The following is a 23,033-nucleotide window of genomic DNA, read 5'->3' on the forward strand; positions in this document are numbered from 1 at the left end:
ATCGGTCAGTACACAGGTGTGAGTGTTACTTTTACACATTATTGACCAATTTAAAGTGTTGAAAATGCAGTCATGCAAGGTACATCGGCATATTCAGTACATATGAAACATAATTCTCAATATATTTATAAATAATGTGTTTTGCATTTTTAGTAAATGGTAGATCATTTTGACTCGGTCATAATAGCTCTCAGGCTGAACAAGTGTGGGCACCCCTGGTATAACGTATCTACCTTTTAGAAATGCAGGTATTTCAACATCCTGCACATTTTTTCAAATGAACTGCCAGCAGATGCTCATGGAAACAGCCAAAATAAGTGAGCTTATTGGCAAGATGTACAATGGCAGTGTGGACATTTTTGGCTAATGGTAGCATTTTATGAGCACATGGTGGACTTCACTTTGCAACATGAGTCAGTTAGAAAGCTGAGGACAAATATTTTTTGAGGTTTTTATATCAACTGCTATTCCACCATGACGGAGTGGATATGTTAAGCTTGACACCATCCAACTACAGCAATTATATGAAAGAAAAAAATGAAACATAATTGTACATTTTTACTCTGAAATTAGATACTGTTTCAACTTTCGTTGAAGAAAGACAATGTTTTTTTAAATCAAATTGAGGTTTTGAATGTTTAACAGGCCTTTTTATTTCTAGAACTTCTATCCTCACGATGACTGCCACATTTTTATAAATAATGGATTCCTACTGACAATAGCACTGTTTATTTTGTTCTAAAGCACAAGGTCATTTGGCGAGAGCATCACGACATGCATCTCCTCTCAAACAACCATTGTCATTGTAAAGCGATCATCATGTCCTCTTTTGTGTCCTTTTATGTTTTTCTCCAACTGTTTTCCATCTTTGTTATGCCAGTCGTGTTGCTGTGATTCGAGGCAGTGTTGCATTGCAAGATGGCTCTTCATTGGTTGGTGTCAACATCACATTCCCTCAGCATCCAGAGTACGGTTACACCATCAGTCGACAGGATGGAAGGTGCAAAAATGCACACTCCTGCACACAAACACACAAACATGTTTCCTTTTCCTCCACTAATCTTGTTTTGTAATTCACTTTTTCGACACTTTAGTTATGACCTGGTGACTTTGGGTGCAATGTCAGTGACTCTGATGTTCCAACGCCCGCCTTTCCTATCACAAACACGCACTGTCTGGACTCCCAATAACAACTTCCTGGTTCTGGATCAGGTCATCATGTCCAGGGAAGAGATGCAACCTCCAAAATGTGATGTTCGGACTGTTTTGAGTCCTTATCCTCTGGTCCTGCCATACCCACTACCCAGATACACAGGGACATGTGCAGAAAAAGGTCCTGCCGTACCAGAGCTTCAGGTAGGCCTACTTTTATTGTATTTTTAGTTTGTCACTTGGGCATTAAATGTAGCAGTAACGTTAATAAAGTTTGCCAGTTTAAGGTTACGATGAAGCAGCAACAATAAATGATCTTAGAATTTCTTTGCATATAAATTAATCAATCAAAACCTTTATTTAACCAGAAAATAAGTACCCACTGAGACCATGGTCTCTTTTATAATGGTGATCGTGCCAATAAGGCGAAACTCAATTCCCGTAAAAACAACAATAACAAAAAAGAGATCCTATACGAAAGCAGAGGCGCACAGTACAATATCTAATCTGTTTCAAAGAAAATGCTGTTCAATGGTTTTGTTGCACCATTAATTTCACACTTACAATTGTAGTTTACAATTGTAAACTGTTTCTGCAAGTTCTGAGTTAGTGTTAAGGACAATGTTGTAGGGGCGACATCAAACAACAACAAGAAATGATTGTGTACCTTATATCTATACCATATGTATCCAGCTACAGTATTTTAGTTTGTTCAGCTTTAGAAATTGAAAATAGATAAAAAGATAGCAGTTACTGGTATTTCGCTCAGCTTTCTTTGACACCCACTGTGTCCATGAAGCTTCATCATTTTGGATGAACATTTGTCTGTAATAACAGCCTTGGTGATCTTATTGAAGACACATTTCAAACCAGCATTTGAAGCTAAGTCATTTGTATACCAGATAGAAAACCAAATCATTCAAATACAAAAAAAAGATATCATATTCATGATGGTTACTGCATTCCAATGTAGGAGTTGTTTCGTGATGGCCTTTCAAATCACACCAATTATCATATAACAGAGTTGAAACACATTTTTCATCATAAAAGTTTATTTTTGTCTGTTGTTCTCCTGCAGGCAGTGCAGGAAGAAGTGGCGATTCCAGGAGCCTTCATGAAGCTGAACTATTTGAGTACCCGAGCTGCAGGTTACCTCTCCTTGTTGCGTATCCTGCTCACACCTGCATCCGCATCCTCGCCCGTCTCCCCTTTGGGCGGTCTGTCTAAGGTGCATGTTAGAGCTTCAGTCCAGGGAAGGTTGTACCAACGCTGGTACCCTGCTGGGCCTGGTCTGATCCACAGGCTGGTCTGGAACAAAACAGATGTTTATGGCCAGGAGGTGTGGGGCCTCACTCATGCAACTGGTAGGTTGTGAAACGTACCTTGAATTATTGTATTTTTTAACGTGCACTGTTTTTGCAGGTTTTTTTTTTTTTTTTTTAAGTGCACTCAGTGGGTATATTTAGTGGGTGTATACGGCAGCTCACCCGGTGAACTCTGGGTTTGCGTGGGAAAGAAAACACTTGAGACTTAAACCAACATTTTTTATCACATTTAGACACTGTCATTGTTTGAGGTACCGAATTAACAACAGAAATTTGAAACCACTACAGAGCCAATCATGGTACTTAACAAGCAACAACAGCAAAAAATGAATAAAATTAAAAAAAAAAAAACATATCGCCGCTGTCGGGCGGAATCCTCATACTGTCAAAATGACAACATTACAGGAAATTAAAGAAAAAAACGTTGGCTTGTTTGAGTTCCCAGGCACTGCTTCCTTCAAGTTATATTATACCTTACATTGCTATTGCACACTCAGGTGAACATAATACAACTTAAAAAATGCATTCGCTAATTTAACACTGGCATTGATTAAGATTTGCATGTTTAAAATAGATGAAATGAAATATTTTAAACATGGATTTCCTCTCTTATTTCATACTCAATACCAGGGGTCATCAAGTCCGGTCCTCAAGAAATGATCAGCTCATCAGCAAGCTTTTCAGATGCCTGATAACGATACAGATCATTTGAAACAGGTGTGTTGCAGCAGGGAGAGATGGAAAAATTGCAGGATAGGACCGGACTTGGTGACCCCTGCTCAATACACTGATTGCCCTCCCTCTGAAGGTGGTTGAGAACAACCATGCGAAGATCCTGTAGGACTTTCAGATTGAGACTGACAAACAGGTGATAGTTAAGAAGAAGACGACAGCAGTCATGATAGATATAGTGAAGGATCTAAATCTGGGGTGTCCAGCCCCGGTCCTCAAGGGCCGCTTTCCTGCCTGTTTTCCAATTCTCCTTGCGGCAGCACACCTGATTTAAATGATCAGCTCATCAGCACGCTCTAAAGAAAACTTGATAACGATCACGATCTCTTGAAACAGGTGCGTTGCAGCTGGGATAGATGGAAAACAGGCAGGACACCGGCCCTTGAGGACCGAGTTTGGACACACCTGATAAATTTATATGAATGGCTAGATATTAGCCAACAGGTTAACCAAAATAAAAATAAAAAAGGCAGTTACACATTTACGGACATCGCATAGTCAGTTAAAAGTATTAGAGTCAGTGTGCCCTGATCTGACCAAACTGGAGAGGATCAGTCCTACAGATAGGGCCAGCCAGGGAAAAGACCAGCCCACATTAGGTTTAGATTTTGAAGACAGTATAAATGCGAGGGCTGCATGTTAGACCGGGCCCCTTTTCTGCCCTCGCCCGTCTCGGATGAGAGCATTCGTGAGGATGGAAAAGCTGCCCAGATCTGATCATTGTATGTTTTCTGAACTTCAGAGATGGAAAAGAAAACAGATGAGAAAATTCAATCGACTTGTGAGAGTCTTTATTTAGATTGCATACCTTCTGGAAAAATAAAACGAACACGCAATGAGTAAGTAGTTGTTTTGTAAATTGCTGATTGGGCTTATGGCCTTGAGACCTGCAAAACATTCCAACAGTACTAATCCCAAATAGTGATTAGACAGATGTCTTTTTCAGGGCCGATACCAAGTATTAGTAGTGAAGGGGGCCGATAACTGATATTTGGAGTCAATATTGATTTGCCGTAAAAGTGAAAATATTAGCGTCAAAATTAAAAAAACGGAACTTTGTTGAAATGCCATGAAACATATTTTGTAAAACAACTTTTCACAATTTTACAGTTCCTAAAACCCTCTGCCCGGCTCCTGCGCCTCCTCCCTTTTATTTTCTTAGGAGTCCCTGATTACAAAGGTGTTCCAGCTCTAAGGGAAAGGATAGCGAAAGCAGCTGGAACATTCTGAACTTGTTTTGTCTGTGTGTGTGTGCACGCGCGTGTGTGTGTGTGTGTGTGTGAGCCATTATCATACATATGTGGAAGCAAAGCACACCAAGCAAGTTGGGCCTTGATATGGAAAAAGCTAAAGCTAAACCCACAAGCTAATAAAGCTAACAAGCTTAATCATGAAAAATCTAACACATGAATCACCCATCCATCCATTATCGAAACCGCTTGTCCTCACAAGGGTCGCGGGCGTGCTGGAGCCTATCCCAGCTGCATTCAGGCAGTAGGCAGGGGACACCCTGAATTGGTTGCCAGCCAATTGCAGGGCACACAGAGACAAACATCCGCACTCACAATCACACCTAGGGGCAATTTAGAGAGTCCAATCAACTTACCATGCATGTTTTTGGAATGTGGGAGGAAACCGGAGTACCTGGAGAAAACCCACGCAGGCACGGGGAGAACAAGCAAACTCCACACAGGGAGGCCGGGTCCGGGATCAAACTTACGACCTCTGAACTGTGAGGCGGACGTGCTAAACAGTCGACCACCTCTTTCATTGCAATGTCTTAATTTAAATTAAGACATTAAATAAAAAAAAACTCCCCAAAGTTTTCTACAGTAAATAGTTTTCCAAAATGACTGAAAATGTCATGTCATGTCATCTTCCAAACCGCTTATCCTATACAGGGTCGCGGGGAGTTGCTGGAGCCTATCCCAGCCGTCAATGGGCGAAGGCAGACTACACCCCGAACTGGTCGCCAGCCAGTCGCAGGGCACACATAGACACTGTCACTGAGCGGGAATCGATCCCACGCTGCCCGCACACAACTCAGGCGTGTGTACCACTACACTATCAGCGGACTGACTGAAAATGTAATAATGTTAAACTTTCTCTTATTGTTGTTTTGATTTCGAACAAAAGTAAAAAGGTTTCACTGATGGTGTAGTGGTACACACGCCGAGATGTGTGCGGGCAGCGTGGGATCGGTTCCCACTCAGTGAGTGCGTCTGTGTGTGACCTGCGACTGGCTGGCGAAGGATAAGTGGTGTGGATGACATGACATGAAGTGACAAAAATAAAACGTGCAGGGAGTTCCCAGTATCATTAGCATATATTATAAAGGTGAAAATTTAAATAAATACATAAATAAAAAGTACCCTGTTAACCTTGTTTTAAATTGATCTCTTAAGGAGTAGCTCACTGAGCCGTGAATGCTTGCAAACAGATCGTCAGTGTTCATAAAAGATTGCGAAATGTGGCAGATGTTGACAGACACTATGCTATGTTTGCCGCTCAATGAGATGCCAGCTTTATCTGCCTTCTGATTTGTAAAAAAAAAAAAAAAAAAAGCCAATGCCGATATTCGTCAAAATGCCAAATATCTGTGCCGATAATCAGCTGGGCCAATAATTGGTCCATCCCTAATCCCGAATGATAGCAACATCATGAAAAACTGGAGAAATACAAAGGACAGTATGAAGAACTAGAGAAAATGTGGAGGGTAAAGGTAACAGAGGTGCCAGTAGTGATCGGGGCACTGGGGGCAGTAACCTCAAAGCTGGGTGAAAGGCTCCGGTAGATACCAGGGTCAACATCCGACATCAACGTGAATTCTTTTATTTAAATTCAGCAAATTATGCATACAGTGAGGTTAATAAGTATTTGACCACTCTGCAATTTTGCAAGTTTTCGCACTTAGAAATTAAGGAGGGGTCTGAAATGTTCTTCGTAGATGCATGTACACTGTGAAAGACAGAATTAAAAAAAAAACTAAAAAATCACATCAGAATTTATTTGTACGAGAGTGTTAAAAATAAATATTTGAACACTTGCCAATCAGCGAGAATTCTGCTCTCAAAAACCTGTTATTCTACCTTTAAAAAGACTACTTTCAAAACACTTACTAATCTGAATTAGTAGCACCTGTTTGAGGCTGTTAGTTCCTTAGAAACACATATGCACCCCACCATCAGTCAGACTCCACATACTACCATGGGCAAGACCAAACACACCAGGCACAATATTATAGACCTCCACAAGGCTGGAATGGGGTATGGGGCCTATTGCAGAGCAGCTAGGTGAAAAAAGATCAACTGTTGGAGCATCCATCCATCCATCCATTGTCGACACCGTTTATCCGTTTATCATATGGATGGATGTTTGGTTTTAAAAAGTATGTGTTTTTTTACCAGCACCCTGAGGATGTCCATAAAGTCTGCATGTGTGTGTGTGTGTTCTGCTGTGACCTCACAAAACACGAAAGCAAAACATCAACAACGTCAAAATAATCATTTGGATGTTAAACTATTGAGCGACTCTGAAGTATGGTGAAATTGTGTTCAATTTTCTGATTTATAAAATGGACATTCAACCTGAGAATTCGTCCTCTCCTTTAAACACAAAGTCATAGACATCTGTACTATTTTTAAACAACATAACTCAACTTGGAACTTACTCTGCCTTATAGAAACTGGCTGCGGGCATTGTGCAAATCAAAAACTCAAGATGCATTTTGGGACATATACTGTAATTTAGTCTGTGGGCACTGTAATCTTTACAGGGCATAGAAGTCCTTACTGTTTTCTAGCTTGCACAGGCCACATAAAATAACATGGAGGGTTTTTGACGTATGTTCTATAAAGGCTATTTTTTTTTTTATATAAGTCCACTTTTCTTTATGACATTAAACTCCCAGATATAAAAGTCTTATACGACTTTGAAACTTTGTGCAGACAAATCAAAATGGTGTATATTATGTTTATTCTTTTCCACTCATATCTTTCTCATCTGTCACCTTTTGTTCGATCAAATTTTCATTCGTTCTATTTACCTCCCTCTCTAAACAGAAATCTTGCCAATCTTTGCCCTTCATGCTTCCTTTCCTCCTGTGTTGTTTTTCTTTCTCAGCATGGCCTTCTCCTTACTTGTTATTTTCTCTATTCTCTCTCATCTCATCCCTGGTTCCTTCCCTTTTTCATGCTGTCTTCTTGTTCATTCCTCTGTACACTTGTTCTACCCTAAACATTCTCTCTCTAGACTTTCCGGTGCTTTGCTGGCACAGCGACCTACACAAACACTGACTGAATGTCCACATACACACACATCCAAAGAGTCTGCAAGAAAGGGAGATCATGCTCTGTTTGCTGGGGTGAACACATGCCCGAGGCTTCAACAGAGGGGAATGAAAGCTTTCACCTGTGTGCTACAGTGCATGTGCATATTATTGTTTGTAAGGGAGTGTGCATGTGTGCTGTGTCCAACCTGTAATATATCTGTAGTGATATTAGGTTGTGGAAACACACTTTCCCTTTGCACTTTGCTTGGCTTTGCTCTTGTTATTGAGAGTTGCCGTTTTGCTTCTGCATTGAGGTTTGTGGGATTCCGGAGAGGCCAGCAGCTTCAACTAGCTGCTTGTTGCTTATCAGCGGCTTTTTAACAGCTTCCCTCTAAATATGATGGATGCGCCTGACAGAAAGTTCCTTAATATGCCTTTATTGGAAGGAACCGCTTTGCTCTCTGAGTGACACACAATTATTTTATGAGTATGATGATCTGGCTTCAGTTCTTGAAATTTTCCATTTTTTTACGTCCCTTTTGACTATTTTGTGATTTTCATTAGCAACACGATCCATCTTTTTCCTCATTATGCATAAAAACAGTGTCTTGCCTAATAATTATCGAGCAACATCTTCGAGGAAGGTCATTCACCAGCCACGCTGAGCAACAGCAACTGTGTTCTGACCACATCCAAAGAGATCCCCCATCCAGAGGCATATATCGGGGCGACTCCACATTTAAAACTTAAACTGAAGGAGGCATTTCTTTTAAAAATGAAACTTCTTTAAACAAGAAAAGTACAGTTGCCTTGATTCAACCTCTGCAACTTGGCTTTAATTAATTAGGCTGAGCAGGGAAACTAGTTATCAAACCTGTCTGTGATCGAAACAGACAAGAGTAATTCTAAAAATGTTTCCTATAAATGTTTATCTAACTTTAAATGACAACATGGAAGAAGCAAAAGAAGACGACGGCACAATTCAGGTCAAATGCAAGTTTGCCAAGTGATACATTTGGTACACTCATCGCTGTCTGGGCTCTGCATTACAACATGACTAATTTAACAAGGGATTCACCATTCATTCTCCCTCCCTCTGCATAATCAGAGAGTGCATCATCAAATATATGGCCAACCTCTTATTATTAATGCTGATCAACTCACATGTGCGCCTGAATGACTGTTAAGACTAGTGAAATGCTCCTGAGAACATTCCCTTTACGGTGGATAATGGTTAAGGTGGCGACAGATGAACTCACTGAGTTCTATGACAGGTGGGATTTGAATGCAGACCTATGAAGGAAGACCTTGACTGACGCCAAAGCTCTGTAGTGAAGTTTCTGTTGTGGGGGACTTCAGTAATGGGCTGTGTAATGTTCTACTGTACACCTCTCAGTTGTGTTGCATAAGATATTTTAAAGTGCTTCATTTTAGACAAAAACTTTAAAAGGATGCGGAGGTATATGTTTTTTTTTCTTCAGTCAATGCTGTCAGGCTTGGTTACTATCCTTACTTGCGACAATTTATCTGACTGTCTGTTACAATGACAGCGATTGCATTTTGACATTCGAGCCTTGTATTAAAACGTTGAAATACTTGATGTCGGTGGATAATATTTGTTACCTGGATGCTTGGTTCTTAATATAATTGTTTCATTCACATGTTTCTTGATTGGAGCCACTGGGTTTACCGTGCATGCTTTTTTAAATGTTCTCTCTTTTTGAGGCGACTTGGTACATAATGTGAATGTCTACTTATGTACTTTGTATTCCACTGCCTCTACTTGTGTTTCTGCTGACTTAGCCGCTCAGATCCCTTGAGTACATGTCAATTGACATGCATTTGGGTCTACGAAAGTTACATCATTGCCTACAGTGTTTGACAGTGGCACATTGTCCTCTGACACAAATGTCAAGTTGTCTTTTTATCTCCATTTCGTAGTGTTTGTTGTGAGTGTATTTATATATTCATTTGTCATGCCTTTGCATTAACTGCAGTCATCGTCTCCCGGTTTGAATTTAAAGTGATGTTTTGTTCCTTGTATATCCCTACTAACATTTAAAGAGGGCAAATGTTTATTTTTTTAGAGTCACTGTTGTTGATATTAAACATTAAAGACAGTAAAAGGTATAGGATATCATTCAAGCATTCAGAACTGGGTGTGCAAAATTATGTTTAAAACATGTTTCCCCGTTGTGCCTGGATGAAAGATCCTTTCAAATGAAAAGATACTTTTATGTCTTATGTCTATTTTTTTTTTCTGCGACATGGTCGCTTTTTTGTCATCTGATTCCAAAACTAATTTGCTGTCTATCTGTCGTGGGAACCTGCACAGTGTATCAATACAACTAAGTGGCCAGGCACCAAATTCTAGGGCTCTTTCATACCAGACTGACTGACCCCTTTTGATTACACTGCTACTTCATACTGATCTCTGCAGACAGACTCACTGATGAGGTTTTGCTGTACAGGCCTTTCATCTGGTTCAGCCCAACATACAGTACAATATAGCTTTGAGAGGGATCCAATTCAACTTCACTGTTACGGCAGGCACGCCACCAATGAGTTGAAGATAAGACGTTTCCATAGGAGTTGAACCCAGGCATCCTAATCCTGGCTCCCGAAGACTCCATCACTATGTGCTGGATTATACTGCATTTGAGGGCAACATGGAATGTTGTCAAGTGTCTCACTGAAAATAGCTAATGTTTGAAAAATCTGCTTTTGAAAAGCTTGTGAAGACTAAAGCCTCCTTTATACTCCCGCGGGCAATGTCCGTGAGCACGTTACTGCGGCAATGTCACGCGCTGTTTGCCTTTATACACGCGCGTGTTGTTTTGAAAATGTGTTGCACTCCAAGTCGGGAAAAGTGTACGTCATTGCAACATGTGACATAATGGACCAATCACGAGAGAGAATGCAACAATTTCTGACGTGTGCGCGGCATGTGTTGCAAACCCGTCGCAGAGATGTCGCGCTGGTCACGCGATGCAATGCGCAGTTGTCGCACGTGCCGATGTGGGAGTAAAGGAAAGCTTTAAAAACTGGATAGCATAAAAAACTAACAGATATAGTGCATGTAGTCATTTGGACCAAAATAGGACAAGTGATTTAACACAGCCTGCACAAGGTGAAAGTATTGTGGTTTCTGTGAGGTGTAAATGTTCAAGTGGATATAAAAAGTCGACACAACCCTGTTCATATAGCAGGTTTGTGTGATGTAAAAAATGAGATCAGGATAAATCATTTAAAAACTTGTTCCATCAACTCAAATACCACCACCATGCTGCACCATGGCTTATGGTGTTCTTTTGGTGATGAGCAGTGATGCGTTTGCACCAAACATACATTACCTTTAAGAATTACAGTACTGCTTAACATATTGTCGTTGTGCTGTGAAAAACACGTCCATTTTTATTTTATTTTTTTTCATTAACATGAAAAGAAATTTAAAAAAGTGGACATACGTGTTTTCCACAGGACAGCAATGATATGCTGCTGTAAAATGGATATTTTTTTATTATTTAAAGGTCAAATTAAACCACATATAAATAGGGTGCGCTATCTCAAGTTTTGTCATTTCGGAGGTAAATGCAGGAATGAATGCCGGTTTAAATCAACATGTAGTTACAATTTTAATGCATAGGGGAAAGTTTATTATTGCACTGACTACATTTGTGCAAGACTGGGCTGTTTCCCATTTCTAAGATGGCCCTATCCATGAAACTAGGCTTCACCTCACACAAAAACATCCCACTAAAGTGAGGTGAAGAGATGGATAAAACACTCAGAATGTAAGCAGTGCTTCAGTTTTAGGTGTCAGTGCATCTATGTGTTATTACAAGTGAATGCTATTCGTCTTTCAATATCAAAGAGGTCTAAAAAAATATGTATATTTATAAAAAGAGAGAGAGAGAAGGAATTCCTCCGATTTTGTTGAAGCCATAAATAAAATGTAAACTTTGTCTCCTGATAATAGACAAAAATGAATTTAGCCCATTCTACTTCTTCATATATACATTCTATGTAATAATTCTAAAAAAAAGTTTTATTATGTAGGTTATGTACAGAAAAGAAAAAGGTAGAAATTTTTAAGCCGTCTAATTCGGTTCTGCTGCTCAACTTAATGGCATGAATCTAATACTGGCCTCTGCATGCATATGTTTGCCTCTAGTATCAGTCGGCTATGAGTATGAATCGTGTCCTGGAGTTATCCAGTGGGAGAGGAGAACGGCTCTCATGCAGGGTTTTGAGCTGATGCCCTCTCACCTCGGCGGTTGGTCCTTGGACAAACATCATTCCCTCAACATTCATAGTGGTGAGTATGTCTCAAATACATATTCAAACTTGAACATTTTGTGTATTAGTTCTTGGAAACTACTATGCCAGTACTCCTGCAAGAAAACTGGTCAGCTGAACTGTTTGGATGGAAAACAACTCCTTCTATTAAAAAAGGAAAACTAAAACTTTCTAAGGACCACCCATATATATATATATATATACATACACACATTTTTAGCAATATATGTACAATAATTTTGAATGGACAAATTTTGTCCTGTTCCTTATGTGAATCCCATCAAGAAATGGTGGGAGGGGAGGGTAAGCATGGTTATATTACAGATTTTATTTAGGGGCATTCCGAAAATATTTCATCACAGAGCTGGGCATTTTACAAAAAAATTGCGGTCCGTTTATCGCCTTCCACCGTCCGTTTATCTGCCAATTTGTCTGGCTGGACCAAATAGTAATTGCCTATAGGCCGGTCAGACTATCATTTTGAACGGGCTTCCGTCAGCATTTCCGACTACCAACTTTGACAATATAAAATAGCAAATATTGAAACCATAATTTATTAAAAATTTATGATTCTTACAAAATCCCTATTTAATTACATTGATTTCTGGACAATTCAAGACAATTTCGGCTGATTCACGACATAAAGTGGCATAAAATCCTTAATCCCTAACTGATTCTTACAAATGATTTCTATTCAATGATATCTTCTATTTTAATATATAGGTGGTTTGATTTTTTTTCCAACATACCTACATCATTTGACTTATTATGGTCTCAGTTATTATGCATGTCTGAGGTTGGTCACAATTGGCCAATGAAAGCCTGGGAACTTTGTGTGAATGCTCAGACACATGGCAAAATAGAGGGGACATTGGCCATTGCCTTTGTAAACATTTTGTTTACTGATAGAGTTAAATAGTGGTGAGGAAATATAATTTAGCAATGAAAGAAGGTCGTTAAAAACAACAATGACCAAGTGACGGACTGATGGACTGGGTTGGCCTGAAATATTGACCGACTGATGATAACAGACTTCTGGGTCCGCCGCTGGACAATGACGGAAGCTCACTGCCACTCCCACCACTAGTTTTAAAGCTTTTCTAAATCTAAATAATTACAAGGGCTGAAGAAAGAGCATGAAAAGAGATATTTAAATTTACATCTCTATACATTTCTGTAATATTCTGAGTTTCAAATTGCTCCTTCATGGCATCCCTTAAAAATGCAAGAAGAAGACCCAATCAAGCCAGTAAGTTTAAGGTTGCTTTTGACTTTTTCTGTAATTCATCATTTTAAATGTCAGTACAGGCAGATCACTTGAATCCATGTTGGTTTTGGTAAAGGTCTTTGTGATTGTAAACTCAGTTTATCACTGCACTGCACCAGCTTTGGTAGTTAGCAAATGGACTGTGAAAATAAATAAATAAATGCGGCGTGCTCACACCATTGTCTGACGATAGAAACAGAACAGTAAAATGCAAATGCAACCAACTGTATAATGAATTTGGCTACATTAAAACACATGAGAAGTAATTAAAGAGAGCAGAGGCTGTGTAAAAGTTCAGATGTGCATTAGCGCGTGGTGGCAGCAGGACACTGGACTGGGTGGTCCAAAAGACATTCTCTGGCAGATTTTTCAGCACCAAGATCATGGTTTTTATTTGATCACCTGCTACGTATGTTGTCTTTATGTATGCTGTCACCGTCATGAAATAGTGATTTGTTAGGCTGTCTGATACTGGCAGCATCAGTCATAAAACTGGCTGACTGACTGACTGACTGACTGAAAGAATAACTACTGTGGATGGTTCTTTATTGTTTCCTTAACAAATGCTCAGGGGGAGGATTGGGGACGGTTTCCAGTGATACGACTATAGTGAAGCCCCGCACAGTTTTGTTTGGGATTTGTATTTTATTCACCTACAGTATTTTGGGATTTTGTCCTGTGTTATTCACTGAAAAACACATTTGCTGTTTTTTGTGCTAGGTCCAAGCACATGTTTGATGCCATCTTGGTGCCTAGAAACGATTTGAAACTGAGAGGAGGAGCTTCATTTAGTCAGGCTGTAACCCAGTCACGTACAAAAATACTTTGTCAATAGTCTGTGGTATCTGTAGGCATTACAAACCTTTTTGCATATTTGGATATTCATCATTTGTAGCACTGCTCTGTCCCTATCCTTTGCAAATTGAGGGGGTTCACTCTACATTAGGGATAGGGAACTTCGGTTCCTTGAGAGCCATATCGTGCCTGCTTTGGATCCCTCCCTACTACAACACACCTGATTCAAGCGATCAGATCCTCAGCATGCTCGGTAGATGTCTGAAACGATCCTGATCATTTGAGTCAGGTGTGTTGTAGTAGGGAGGGATCCAAAACAGGCAGGAGGCAGGATATGGCATTGCATTTTTCTTCTTCACTTATTTTTTTTTAGTTTGTCCTTGGTCCCTGGGGGTTAAGATCAGGTGATGTCATTGATATTTGTCACCTGTGGGGCATGTGAGGTCCTTTGAGAGTTTCTTTTGATTAAGGTTTATATAAATTAATTTGACTTGACTTATCAGTTTCTTTTATGGACAACCCTTTTTCAGTCTATTTTTTTCTTTTAGTAAATCGCACAACGGTATTATCAAGCGTTATGATATATGGTGGAGACTGGTTCTTCTTTTATGGTGGTGAAATAAATGAGTGTGAAAAGAGGAGTTTGGTGTAACTAGAATGACATTGGTCTGATGGAAGAGGACCCTGAAGTAGGCAGGGTAGCCTTACTCATAATGATTTTAGTGTCTTAATTCTTTAAAGTGAGAAACTTCACATGAGGGAAAATAGGCAAGTTTGTGATTGTTAGGGGTTGAATGACTTGGAATGTTTTGTAGTGGATGCTAAGGTGATTATAGTTGAGTCACAGTCGAATAATCGATGAAGTGATTTATGGTTTTTTTTCACGTTCTCAATTCAATATGCGTACCTCCTAACACAAGCTTGCTCACTCACTCCTCAGTTGCACAAGGCCCACCCCCTGACTTGTTCATTCAGTCAAATTCAGAGACGCTGTTATCCAATCACATTCAGATAGCTTTACGGTCTCGTCAATGGTTGAAACTCTAACAGAAATTCACGTAACTCAACTGCAGGGTTGCTATTTACTACAGTATATACTTCAAAACAATTACAGGAGGAGGAAGTGCTTGGCAACAATGTACTAGCAAACCTGCAGTTGTGTTACCTGAATGGTTGCTAGGTTTTTATAAGATCCGACTGTCTGTGAGAGGCTGCCGGTCGAGAGAAACATGAGTTGGATCGGTTTTTTTTGTTTTTTTTTTTGGGGGGGGGGGTGTGGTTGGGCACCATTAACCGTTAATTATCACAGTAAAGAGTTATTGATCGAGCACTACTGTATATTCCCTGTTCACTTTTACAGGAGGGTGTTTTGTGAATTTGCTGACGAGAGGATTTAAGATTGTTCGTCAGACGGCTTTGGCAGTTGCCTTTTCAGATGGGCATGCATAGAAATGTGTGTTTTTGTTATATTTCAGGACAGTCTTTCCAAATGAGTTATCGGTCTCATTTTTAGTTAAATAATGCCACACGCTTGAGCCACTGGTGCAAGTTTGCTGCACAAAGCCACCACCTGATGATCTGTGTCTTGTGTGTTGTTGACAAAACATTTGACTGGCGATTAATCAACTTCAAGCTGTAAGTGTTTTTCCAGAATGGTCAAGTCAATGCATCAAGTAAACAGTTCAAACCCTAGTGCTTACTGCTCTTGTAATGTGTAGTGTGCTCGAAATGAACAACATAGAACACCACAAACACAGGCACAATGCCGCTGCTCATAGTCGCCAGTCTCCCCATCCAAACCAGATGTCTATCGTAGTACCAAGACTGACCAATGAGAGGCAAAAAAGTGCCACAGGGCACCCAAACTGCCCAAAAACTACAAAGACGAAGAGTAATTGTAGTCGTTGTCTTCTTTGTAATAGTATAATAGATGGAGCAGTCGTAAGAAAGAGGAAGACATACAGCAAGTTTGGCTAACTGTTAGCTTATCTGGTAACTATATTGTGGATGCCAATTCTTCTTATCATTTTTGTGGTGGTGGAAACCTTGGTAGACACGTTTTACAAATATTCAATATAACCTGTTGATCTTTTTGTGTTTGGCAAAGGGTGAGCTTCTGGTCCTGGCTTAATTGGCTATTGTTCAGTTTCACAATTGCGCAGTCCATGGCTCAGCCCCTCTTGGGATCGACACACGCCAAAGGATTTGCAATCTTAAACGAGAAGTCAACACAAAGAATTTCAAGAATATGTTCAAGGCAAGCCCACTAGTTGAAACAGGGCATTCTGATAAATATTGCATTTGTGGAATAAGTGTTAATCCACTCCTTTTCAGCCATAAATTCACCTGTTTTTGGCCATCTCAGAGGGTGGCCATTTTATCACTTGCTGTCAACTGAAAATGACATCACAGTTGCTCAGGTAACAGCCAATCATGTCTCAACTTCAGAAAACAGGTGAGCCGTGATTGGTTAGTTTAGTGGTAGGTTCGTAGAGTCATTCTTTTGCTGGAAGATGAATCTCCTTCCCAACCTCAAGTCTTTAGTGGCCGACAACATGTTTTCTTCGAGGACTGACCTATTATGTAGCTCCATCCACCTTCCCATCAAACATAGCACTTTGCATTTAGATTCCTCCAGAGTGACTATGGAGGCCAAGTTTCTGGCTTCTTCTCTGGCCGGTGGTCTCCTCGTTGTCTCCTCGCTCGCTCTGTGAATTTAGGTGGACAGTCATGTCTTGGGAGGTTTGCAGTTGCACCATGCATTTCCCAGTTTTGGATGATGGATGGACGTTGCAGCAGTATTTGAACACGACAAAATGAAAACTTCTATTCACTGCACAATACTGAGAAAGCTGTCCAAGAGAAATATACCTCTAGTGTACAATACACAGCACAGGGCACAAAACATACTAGTAATGAAACACTGCACTAAACACTGCACAAACAGAGTGCAATTAAAGGACAGAAGGGAGAGGAGACAACTGGACACAGGTGCAACACATTAGCACAAGTTAGCTAATCACACTCACAGGAACAAAGGAAAGAACAGGAAGGGGACCTACAAAATCAAATGCAACCTTATCAATTAAACAAAGTCTTTCCTAAGCAGCCCCAGATCTAACATTTAGTGTGCGTGCATGTTTCGGAACACTTACAAACATAGCATCAGGATCCAAATAGCCATCAGTTTTTTAAGTGCAGTAGTAGTCTACTTATAAAATGCTGATCCAGATGATTTTATTTTGTTTTGTATGATGAATTAATATTGAGTAAATTCAACACAACCTTTTTTTCTGTGTACAGTAGGTTACATCTTGTAGTTAATGTAGACGCTCTGTCTGCTGGACAGTGCTGAGAACCACTCCGGACTATCTCACCGCCAGTTTTTGTGCTCCAAAATACAGCAAGTGTAAATATAAGTGATGATACAGTATAATTAACCCACTCGTCTTTTCCCAGGAATCCTCCACAAGGGAAATGGGGAAAACGTCTTCCTCTCGCAGCAGCCCGCTGTTATCGCCACAGTCATGGGGAACGGATTCTATCGGAGCGTCCCCTGCGGGCCAAGTTGCAGTGGTGCAGCCCGTGACCTGATGCTGTATGCCCCTGTGGCACTTTCCAGTGGCCCTGATGGTTCTCTTTATGTTGGGGACTTCAACTTCATCCGCAGGGTGCATCCCGATGGATACACCAGAACCATTTTGGAACTAAAGTGAGTTGGAAGCAGAATTTAAGCATGGGATTGATCATAATTGAATTGTATGTTATAAATACATACAGTCTGTGAGTTAGGCCTTAGTTCTCATTCGAAAACGTGTTTGCGATGCATTTGATTTCAGTTTGTCTTCATGCAGAAGCAGTGTATGTACATTTCCAACTTCACACACTCTAATCTACTTCTTTGGGCTACTTCCTTTCTGTGAAATGGTGTTTTTGTGGTGGATTAAGACAATATCATACCGTGCTGGAGGCACTACAATATCTATTGCTCGATTTTCTCAAGCATAGTATCTCAATGGAATTTCACTGTCATTTGTCCTGTAAAGCGTTCTTCTTATGTAACTTAACTCATATTCGCTGGTATTATTGCATCTCTTACTAATGCTTCTGCTTCAGACTTTCATTGTGAGTATATTTAATACTTTACTTTCCTGTGGGAAGAAACAGCAAATAGCTTCTTTCTTGGATTAATATTTAATATGAAACAATGCAGCCATTTAAATCAACCCTAATCATACTTTATGGGGATAAAACTCACTGTGGCTTGTGAATATTTTTCAGTTCTCTCTAGAATTGTGAGTTACATATTTGCCTTGTTTTCTGTGTTTTTTTTTTTTTTTTTTTTTTTTTTTTTTTAATGCTCCATCGTGGCTTATTATCAGGAACCGGGACACCAGACACAGGTGAGAAAGAACCATTAACACCAATTTTTGTGTGACACACACACATTACAACAACAACATGTGATTTTACAGCAATTTAGTTTGCAAATTGCATTGAACTCCCTTAGATACACACAAGATTCTCAGTATGCACAATCATACAGTCTATCTACTAAATCTGTGTGTTGATATTTTAAATAGGCAGTTAGCCTAAATCGAGTTTGTATTTATGGCTGCTTTTTAGATGCTGGAGTTTATCCTCTTTCTGTGCCTAATTCAAAGAAAGTCTTTGCAGTCTTTGCTATTAGTGAAATATTAAACTGAACATGTCTAGGTGACAGTGAGGGTTTTAAAGTCTGTTGTATGCCAATAGATAAGTTGTTAATACAGTACAATGTACTGAAAAAGTACGGGGAATGCTTAAACTGTGATTAATTTCTAATGTGTAGCTGGCCATAGCCAGCGACATGGAATGGTTGAGTAGCGCTCCCAATCCAAGAAGATTATCTAATAATGCAAACGTGTATTGTAAAATGGGTCAAAAGTGCAGAGGTACTTTAACATGTGAAGTAAATATTTGCATGAATAAGGCAGACATGTGAAAATATGCATTGTATTAATGGATGATCAACCTTGAAAACAATATACATTATGGTGTCGATATACCAGGCCATCAATGATCTGACACGCAGTTGTTGGTAAAAAAAAAAAGAAAAAAAGTCACGTTGTAAACCCTAATGCATGGAGCGTACTCTTCTGGAGGCTCTTAAGATACCCTTTCCTCACCCTGGGGTTTTCTCCTTCACGCCCTGCTTCCATGGCTGCTTTTTCCTGTTTGGAGCACGTTTCGTTTTTTTGCCATACTATTGTTCTCTCAAGTCAAATGCATTAATTATTCATCCAAATTCAGCTCTCAAAGCTTTCCTCTCCACATTTTCCCTGCAAAGTGTCTATCAGCAAGCAGGGTTTTTAAAGCAAGGTGCCCTCAGAGAGGAGACAATATGGGAGGTACTCAGTATAAAACCATTGTCAGTTTGTTGCCTTCAAAAGGAACACACAAGAGGAAGACGTCCTCTGCAATATAGTCTGAGCAACCTAGACAGTCAAGATGACCGAGTCAATCAGCTTGGATAGCGGTTGTATTTTCTACATTTTAATGGAACAGGACAGGCTTAGGATATAGCAAGTTAGTTATATTTATTAGAGATGAACATTTAATTTAGTCAAAATACAGTCAACTGATTTGTAATCAGCTCAGTGTACCGGCAATGCTTGCTGAAACTTTAAGAGACCCAACAAATATTTTATGCTGTACAGAGCAGTGACACACTTTGAAACTCTGAAAAACTCTCCTTGGATCATGTTTAAATTATGCATGTGCAATTCAGTGCAGAGTTCTGCAAACAGTTTTACGCTTAATGGACTCAAATGACTGACAGCCTCTGGACTATCCTGCATTATTTTATGTAAGAGCAAAGGATGTTCAGGTTAATATCAAGATAAATATCAAGATAGGCTTTTGTCCTGAGAGCATTTTGATTAGATCGGGGGTATATGATTAAAATTTAAACAGACCAACTGTCAAAAACTGTACAAGACAGTCCTATAATATTGCAGCAATATTTATTGTTAATTTTCACATTGAACAGTAGGAAGCAATAAACATATATACGTAAAAAAATAAGCAAAAAAAGTGTTATTTATATATATCCATCCATCCATTATCGATACCGCTTATCCTCACAAGGGTTGCCAGCCAATCGCAGGGCACACAGAGACCAACATCCGCACTCACAATCACACCTAGGGGCAATTTAGAGAGTCCAATCAACTTACCATGCATGTTTTTGGAATGTGGGAGGAAACCGGAGTACCTGGAGAAAACCCACGCAGACACGGGGAGAACATGCAAACTCCACAGGTAGGCCGGAGCCGGGATCAAACCCACGACCTCCGAACTGTGAGACAAGGGAGTCCTCATGTTACGAACGAGTTCCGTTCCTACACTGGCGATGTAACACGAATTTCCGCGTATGTCGGATTTCACCATTAAAGTCGAAATTTATGTCAAAATACTTTGTATAAAAAAACGAAAATACATTAAAATAAAAAGCATAAGATTCTGTACTTAGCATTACTGCTGAAAAGTGGATGGAGAAAGAGGAGAAGAGGGCAAAAAAGGCAAAGATACTGCCAGCGTGCAAATAGACCGACGATCGAGACATGGTCAATCGCAAGGAATGCTGCTCTTTGTAGTACAGGAAGTGCTTGTATGTGGAAGTGTGTTGTTTGGCGCGAAATCCATCGCAAATACATAAGCAGAGGTAAACAAGCTCAGAGACGCAACATAAAAGCACACTTTTGAAGTGAGGAGGAAACCGGATGCTTCATTCATGTGGTGAATGACATGAAATCAAGTGTTTCATTGACAGTTTAAAGTAACAAGCGGAAATTATGTCCATTTGAGTCATGATGCCGTGTGTCGCCGTACACAGTGGGTTATTCAAATCCCGGAGCAACTCTGTCCGCTCAATCATGTAAACGGGATATTGAGAATGTTTCAGAAATCGGAATTTTGACTTTAACCAGACTATTGACTTCATGTAAACGTAGTCACTATGGTGCTGGGGACAAAATGGAGGAGGAGGCACGGGCGTCGTAAAATCGAAACGTCATCGGTCGCATACGTCGTAATACGAGGACTGCCTGTTTATATATGCCTATATATTTATTTATATATATATATATATATATATATATATATATATATATATATATATATATATATATATATATATATATATATATATATACATATATATATACATACATATATATATATATATATATATATATATATATATACACGGCACGGTGGTCGACTGGTTAGCACGTCCGCCTCACAGTTCAGAGGTCGTGGGTTCGACCCCGGCTCCGGCCTCCCTGTGTGGAGTTTGCATGTTCTCCCCTTGCCTGCGTGGGTTTTCTCCAAGTACTCCAGTTTCGTCCCACATTCGTGGTAAGTTGATTGGGCACTCTAAATTGGGCACTCTAAATTGTGATTGTGAGTGTGGATGTTTGTGTGTCTCTGTGTGCCCTGCGATTGGCTGGCAACCAATTCAGGGTGTCCCCTGCCTACTGCCCGAAGACAGCTGGGATAGACTCCAGCACGACCCGCGACCCTTGTGAGGATGAGCGGTATCGATAATGGATGGATATATATATATATATATATGGATAGATAGCTGTCTCAACATTATTGCGATCGATTATCCCATAGTGTTGTTGTGTTTAGAGCAAGGTTGGGCAATTAATTTTGCAAAGGGGCCACATGAGAAACTGAAACACTTGCCGAGGGCCAAGCCAACCTCAACTTTGTCTATATCATTATTAACTCATTCAGTGCCAGACAATGTTCTCAAATAGGAAATGGCAGTGCCAGCCAGTTTTGACCATTTTTGAAGGCCTACATAAAATTGAGTTCTGTAACTCAGTGTTTTTTCAAACTTTTTTGAGTCAAGGCACATTTCTTTCATTGAAAAAACCCCGCGGCACACCACCATCTGAAATTTAGAAAAAAAGCTTATTTTAACAATATAAGCAATATAGGGATTTTTTAACATTGAAGAATCACATTGTATTATAACGTCTTGAATAGGAATTAAATACAAAAAAAAGTATTTTATCATGTTTCATATTAATACTTGCTCAGTGTGAAACATGGGCCTGTTTGGATAAACAGAGCTGATATCCTGGCAGGAATCGATGAAAGAACCACACAAAGCTCTTCCTCCACAGCTCTTAGTCTTTTTCTGTTTTTAGTTTTTACAGTAGTCAGGCTTGAAAAGCTCACCTCACACAGGTAGAGGTGGGTGATATATATTGTCATCGATATCATTGTCAATCTTGCTTTCACGATGTGTAATTTTACATTATTGAGTATTAATGCTGCTTCTAAAAGCATAACGACTGAAGTCAGTCGATGGCCGCAAAGTATGAGGAAATCAGGGTCCATTGACGGCAGAGGAGGAGGAAGTGATAATCCATCGCAGAATCAGCGGGCAGGACCCGGTCACGTGACTCTGTCCGCACTGCAGCCCAAGCTGTTTCAAACATGGAGGAGTGTCGAGCGGGGATTCATAGCGAGGCACGAGTCCACGTCGTCTGTAGTCTGTAAATCGTTTGGGGTTGACAAGACTGACGTCTGACGCCAAAACGGTAACACGTGAAGAGCAATTCTGTTGCGCCACGAGCCATATGGATTACGAGGAAAACCTGGCGACAGTTCAAGCATGCTAAACAAAAGCTTAAACACACACACACTCAGAAAACAGTCACCGCGTTGAACCAACAAATATAAATGCACTCACGCACACACACACTCAGTACTTTAGCGAGCAAGTCAAACGTGACATCTTGGATGATCGGTTAACATTCAGTTTACACGCTTTTAGTCCGCATCATTTCATAACTAGCCTGTATTACCGAGGCATGTTGCACAAATTTCGGGCGGCTTATTAGTGTGACGCCTGGATACACCCAAACATGAATCAAGTCACAAGTCTACATATCACAGCTATGAATGAGTGGGAAAATTCACTTTTCGGTAAATTGCAGTTTTGTTATTCAACTTTATTCTGAATACGGTGGCCATTGTATGAGAATGGGTGCTGTCATGACGACGTTTTTTTTTTTTTTTCTCTCGCTGGGTGACACTTCGTCACACGTCACATATCAAATACTTTTTTTCTCATTCTGATTGCTGTAGTTAATGCCTTTTTCTTATTCCGATTGCTCTAGTAGTTGGCAGT

At 40.0% G+C, this 23,033-nt stretch overlaps 1 protein-coding gene and 1 long non-coding RNA gene across 4 annotated transcripts in view; one reads left to right on the forward strand and one right to left on the reverse strand.

The window, feature by feature from the left end:
• tenm1 (teneurin transmembrane protein 1) overlaps nt 1–23,033 on the forward strand; it is a 298,794-nt gene that overhangs the window by 181,944 nt on the left and 93,817 nt on the right. For 2 of the 3 annotated variants that reach the window (XM_086023607.1, XM_086023606.1), the window contains 6 exons: nt 881–1,000; nt 1,095–1,356; nt 2,231–2,516; nt 11,654–11,797; nt 17,300–17,552; nt 18,223–18,243. In XM_086023607.1, coding sequence (XP_085879733.1) covers nt 881–1,000; nt 1,095–1,356; nt 2,231–2,516; nt 11,654–11,797; nt 17,300–17,552; nt 18,223–18,243 — 1,086 coding nt within the window. The remainder of the gene's footprint in view (nt 1–880; nt 1,001–1,094; nt 1,357–2,230; nt 2,517–11,653; nt 11,798–17,299; nt 17,553–18,222; nt 18,244–23,033) is intronic. The other variant, XM_086023608.1, reaches the window with a different exon arrangement.
• On the reverse strand, nt 695–6,991 carry LOC147152064 (uncharacterized). The gene is made up of 3 exons (XR_015085708.1): nt 6,880–6,991; nt 2,306–2,460; nt 695–1,018 (listed from the first exon to the last, which is right to left on the reverse strand). It is a non-coding gene; the product is annotated as an uncharacterized LOC147152064 (long non-coding RNA).

Source organism: Filicampus tigris, chromosome 2 (assembly GCF_054856515.1).
Source record: "Filicampus tigris isolate MCC_2025a chromosome 2, RoL_Ftig_1.0, whole genome shotgun sequence".
Taxonomy (NCBI): Eukaryota; Metazoa; Chordata; class Actinopteri; order Syngnathiformes; family Syngnathidae; genus Filicampus; species Filicampus tigris.